The sequence below is a fragment of the Mugil cephalus genome, chromosome 10, assembly GCF_022458985.1.
Source record: "Mugil cephalus isolate CIBA_MC_2020 chromosome 10, CIBA_Mcephalus_1.1, whole genome shotgun sequence".
Lineage (NCBI taxonomy): Eukaryota > Metazoa > Chordata > Actinopteri > Mugiliformes > Mugilidae > Mugil > Mugil cephalus.
Window position 1 is genome coordinate 14,160,531 of NC_061779.1, and position 5,290 is coordinate 14,165,820.

The following is a 5,290-nucleotide window of genomic DNA, read 5'->3' on the forward strand; positions in this document are numbered from 1 at the left end:
TGTAAACATAGCAGCACATTATCATATTATATCATACTACTGATTATTTCTGTAAAATCTTAAATTCGCTGTCAGGTACATGTATCCGAGCCACAGGCAGTTTGCAAATTGAAAATTTAACCGATGTAAATGGCACGAAAATGGAAATGCTGTATTCGTTTTAACAGTTTTAACAGTTTTACACACAGATAAATTAGATTTTACCATTGATTTGCTTTGGTTATATGTCAACACACAATCAGATATTTCTCCATTTGAGGGTGAGATTAACACGTGAGTTGTTTTCCTTCCTCCGCTTTATTGAGCTGCTGCCACAGACAGATGGCAGAGAGCGACCATGTGCTCAGGAGACTTCATTCAATTAGTGCTGCTGCTGTTGTGGTGGTTGCTGCTGGTTTGTTTACCCCGCCCACCTGCCTGTCCTATAAAACCGCTGTCAGCCTGGAGCTGGGGCACAACTGCAGCTCGTTGCGACTCACATGGAGCTCGGAGGGCCGACACAGCTGCTTCACTGAGAATGGATGCCAACATTGTTGTCATGGGGACGGAGAGTGTTGGGAAATCAGGTGAGACCAAACATCTTTACAAGAAATTTGAGGTTTTGTGTGCCTGTGTCTCTGTTGCATGTGTTGAATTAAAGCTTGTTGTTTTCCAGCGTTGACTGTGCGCCTCTTAACTCGGAGATTCATTGGGGAGTATGGAGATATTGGTAAGTCTATGCTACTAAACCTAAACGCAGTGCAGCTTTTATAATGAGTGTGATGTCTCCTTAACATACTTATTTATTGTATTTTATTGTATTTTGTTTTGCAGAATCCATCTATAGTCACAATTTTATATTAGACGGAAGGGAGATCACTCTAAATATTTGGGATTCACCTCATTCTGAGGTAAGGACCCGAACAATGACGTGGTTTCACTCTGCTGACATGCTGCTCTACACTTAGTCATACTCATACCTTTAGTTTAAGTTTCACCATTAAAATAACATGCAGTAAAAGTAGGAAATGTGTACTGAAACTACAACAAGTAAAGGTCATTTTATACACTTTTTATGCAGTAAAAGTGTCAGTAGTAAAAGTAAAATATACTTAAAGTATAAAAGATAAATTACTTTTTATCTGCCTTTTTAAGTAGTTATACTATTATTAGTAGTGAATCTACTTAAATTCTATAAAGTAAAAGTACTTTCTAACCACTTTTTAGACAGTAAAATGTCAATATTAATATACTTAAATTAAATAATTTTTAAGAAGTAAAACTATTAATATTAAAGGTAAAATGCATTTAAAATAACAACTTTAAGCCATTTTACTCAATATTTAATACAGTAAATGAATATAAAAAGTAAAATGTACTTAAAATATTTAAAAGTTAACGCACCAAGTGATTTTTTTTAATAGTATCGTGTTTTTACATTAACACACTGTATGTTGTTTAGTCAAAGTCAGATTCTGTAATTCACCATCACTCCTCAGAGGAATGACTCAGGTTAAGGGGTTGAAAGATAAAGTGTCAGTAGCAAAAGTAAAGTACTTGTGTAAATGTGCTTCATTTCATTTCAATCTATGCCAAGTTTTGAACTTAAACTTTTTGTTCGTACAGAACTTGTCTGTGAAGTCGTCGCTCTTCGAGAAGAAGGTCCGGTGGGCGGACGGCTACGTCCTGGTCTACAGCATCTGCGACAGGGCCAGTTTCAACAGCGTCTGCAGACTCGTTCAGACCATCAAGTCCACCAGAGACTACCTAAGCGCAGACAAAACACCCATAGTGATAGTGGGCAACAAGAGGGACTTGCACCACAGGCGGACAGTGCTGAGCGAGGAGGGCCGTCTGCTGGCTCTCAACACGGACTGCCACTTCTACGAGGTGTCGGCCGCTGAGAACTACCACAGCGTGCTCATGGTGTTTCACGGCCTAGTGGACAGGATGAAGGACGCCAAGCTGACATCGAAGAGACCTCTGGGGTTCAAGGGCATTGTGAAAAGCATGTCTGCAGTGTTTGCCAGGAGACGGACAGACTCCTTATAGTGCAGCCGTCACAGACTAGGAAGGAGGGTTGTGTTGTGTTCAAATGCCTGGAGGGGTACTTCAGTCTGTCTCTGAAATCCCTGAGCCAAAAGGTCCAACACAGAGACGGGAGCTACTTTTACTCTGAAGAGAATCAAGACTTCAAAGAAGGAAAAGCCATGAAGCTTCAGGAAACATGGACACAAAACAATGTCTCAGACATTTCATGCACGTTTCATGCACTTCAAGTTAAAATTACACAAAGTAATTTCCTTCCTTATACGTGTAAATACTACAGTGTAAAACAATGTATGCATTATGTTTAAGCTGTGTACATTTGTCATGTTTCACCAGGCTTGGAAAGACTTCTATGCACAACATAAATGTGCCTTTATTTATCGCGCATATGCCAAAGATCAGACGTCTCACGATGGACCAAAGCTCTTAAAACCACAAGTGAGACTTGTAAATTGTGGAAAATGTGACCACAAAGTGTCCTACTAAATCCTCTAAAGTGAAACAAAAGCATTTATATTTATTCTGGAGTCTAAACACTGTAAAACAAAAGCAAGGGTTTTGTATATTTATGAGCTCTCCTTGACTTTGGGTCTGAACTGTTCTGTTTGTATGAAGTTTTACAGGTTTCAAGGTTTTAAATAAAGCAGGTGCAGAAATTCATCTTAGCTGTGCTCATTCTGAACTTAAATTTTTTTGCTTTTTGCGCACGGAACAACTGACGCCCTCACACTGGGAGCCCAAAGTGGCGATAAAACTACTGTTTTCTATAAAGATTCAACTTAATCTGTAAAAGACGAAAGAGTTTTGCACAGAAGTGAAGTTCAAAGACCTGAATCCAAATCAAAATGAAGGAATGAAGGCCTGACCGCTCTGCTTTAAGCAACTTTCTAATTCTTCAGTTTGATTCTAATGATTTTTTTTTTAGTTAAATTCCATTTTATTCATATAAGGACAAGATGTTTTACAGAACCCAGAGCTTGAAACATGCAGAGCAAGCACAAAGACGATGACAGTTTTAAAGGACTGTAAATTCCTGCTGAATCCATTCTCTTTCTACGAATTCCCCTTTGAAAGTGGGAGAAAGATAATTCCATTTAATTTGGCCCGTTCCAGTAAACTTGGTCTGACCCTTCCAAGATTAGGCAACAGAAACAATCTGCTCCTCCTCCCCGTCCCTTAGCCTGCGTCGTTAGGTGTCACGTCCATCTATGTGGCTATTAAGGCGTCAGCAAAGGAGGGCAAGTGGCAGGTAAGCCGGTGCCGCTCGCCCTCTTCTTCTATTCTTCTGTGTGACGACTCTGACAGGAACAAGGCAAAGGTTAACTAAGCAAGACTGGGGCAGTCTGGCCCCTGGAGGTCCTCGTCACAGTCTCCGACCCCTCCGGGTCTCCAAACGTGACCACGGCCGCACAGCAGCCCGACAAAGATGTTTCACCTGTTAGAGCTGCTTTCTGCTTTAGTGGAGCTGAAATGATCTGTCTCCATGAGCGGCCACAGTGACACGGACACTGACAGGGAGGCTAAGTGACACGGGTAGTCTGGCATTTAGTAGTTTGAAAAAAGCTGCCAAAATGGAATTTGCCGAGCAGCTTCTACCATCAAAGACTTTTTGTCTTTATAAATAAATTGTAGGGCTTGTATACTTGTATGCCATAGATGCTTGACTCACTGGTAACTGTAGAAAACAAATGGGCCAATTGTCGTTTACTGTTTTCATACAGCACTCTTTTTAATAAAACAGTATTAAGTGATTTAGGTACAGTGACAGGAATATCTGGTATAATTAACGACAAGTTCTTTAGATTCCTCCAAGTATGGCATTACCTCAACAGTTTAATGAAAGAAAGCCAAAAAGGTGATTGAAAACAACTCATTAAAAGTATTTATATGTGTCTATGTAGCAGATCCTGGGTTCAAAATAATCTCTAGGCTGCACAAAGGGGCTACATGAAGCACAAAGTACACAAAGTAAACACTATCTACATAACAGTCATACTCTAATTTCAAAAGAATCATGGATGAAATATTGTGAATTTCAATGTAAATGAACTCGTTCAGCTTCATTGAGTTTGTTTAGTTTCATCACCCAGAATCATCCAAATCGCCTGAGAAACTGTGACTTTCAGGAAACTAGATCGTCGTCACATATTTTGGACATTTATACACAGTTTATACAGAACAGAGCATGAAATCATATCAGGCACAAAAATTACGTTTAGCTTTATTCTGGATTTCTTAGTTCAAAAAGTATAAATATAAAAGCAAAATACCCATTTGGTGCATGTGTGCGGCTGATGGAAAAACCGTCACTAGTGGCTTAAACCCACCACAGATGTCTCTGGATGATTGGGTCAAAACAATCCATGAAATTTTCATAATGGAAAGAATCACTTCCTCCATGAAGCCGCAGTAAACAAAGTCTGATGAAATTCGGAGGAAGTGGAGGAAATCTTTTAATCCCAGTATTTTCAGTGAACATGTGAACTGTTCGTGGACAGTTCAGGTTCTGTCCCTGCAAAAAACAATGACGACCCTGTCCCTGCCAGTTTTTTTTTTTAATGAGGCACATTACACACATGGGTACAGTCCAGGCAAATGGGTTTAGTTCAATATTTAATGTTCCCTAACCCTCCTCCAGTGTTCGTTGCTTGAGCCTTATCTCGTGGTTTTCACGGTCAAATTTCACTTTTGTTGAAGACCTTTTTATGCTGTGAAATAATGTCTCACACCAGAAAAAAACACAAGTAAGTGCAATAAAGAAAAACACAGACTGAAAACATATTCCTGAATTCATATTTTAGAGTTAGATTTAGATATATCTATTGATCCACAAGGGAAATGACTTGGTCATTTAGCTGCACACACAAAAACACATGAAAAAATTAAAATAAAGACTAAAATAAAACACAAATTAAGGTTGTTTTCCATTTGATGAATCAATATATGATAGTCTGACCCATTCATTTCTTATGGCGGTAATTTTTGACCGGGAACACTAAAGGTGTAACTATTTCAATGAGTGGAGGATGTCATGAAACCTTGAGGCAATATGATGAAAAACACAACTTTCATGAGCAATTAAAGTTTCAAATCAGATTTGAACCGAACACCGGAGGAGGGTTAAACGAAGTGAGAATAGGAAGCGGTTTTAGAAAACAGATGCGGTGATCCACAGTAATGATTACAACCTGCATTCAAACAGGCCCCCGGGGGCCGCGTCATAATATGCCACTCCTAACACTGACCTTTGGCCAGAATCTCA

At 39.4% G+C, this 5,290-nt stretch overlaps 1 protein-coding gene across 1 annotated transcript; it reads left to right on the plus strand.

Moving 5' to 3' along the window:
• Positions 1–437: 437 nt before the first annotated feature.
• Positions 438–2,688, plus strand: si:dkeyp-59c12.1 (Ras-related and estrogen-regulated growth inhibitor-like protein). Its single transcript, XM_047596815.1, has 4 exons — positions 438–566; positions 656–709; positions 814–890; positions 1,606–2,688. Exons 1-4 carry the CDS (start codon positions 518–520, stop codon positions 2,029–2,031), a joined length of 606 nt encoding a protein of 201 aa, XP_047452771.1. The 5' UTR covers positions 438–517; the 3' UTR covers positions 2,032–2,688.
• The last annotated feature ends 2,602 nt before the right edge of the window (positions 2,689–5,290 follow it).

What these genes read in the sequence shown, in the direction of transcription:
- si:dkeyp-59c12.1 (XM_047596815.1), top strand. Translation starts at nt 518, where the DNA reads ATGGATGCCAACATTGTTGTCATGGGGACGGAGAGTGTTGGGAAATCA. An exon ending in TGGGGAGTATGGAGATATTG is followed by an intron (nt 710 to 813) that starts GTAAGTCTATGC and finishes TTTGTTTTGCAG; the next exon opens with AATCCATCTATAGTCACAAT. An exon ending in GGGATTCACCTCATTCTGAG is followed by an intron (nt 891 to 1,605) that starts GTAAGGACCCGA and finishes TTGTTCGTACAG; the next exon opens with AACTTGTCTGTGAAGTCGTC.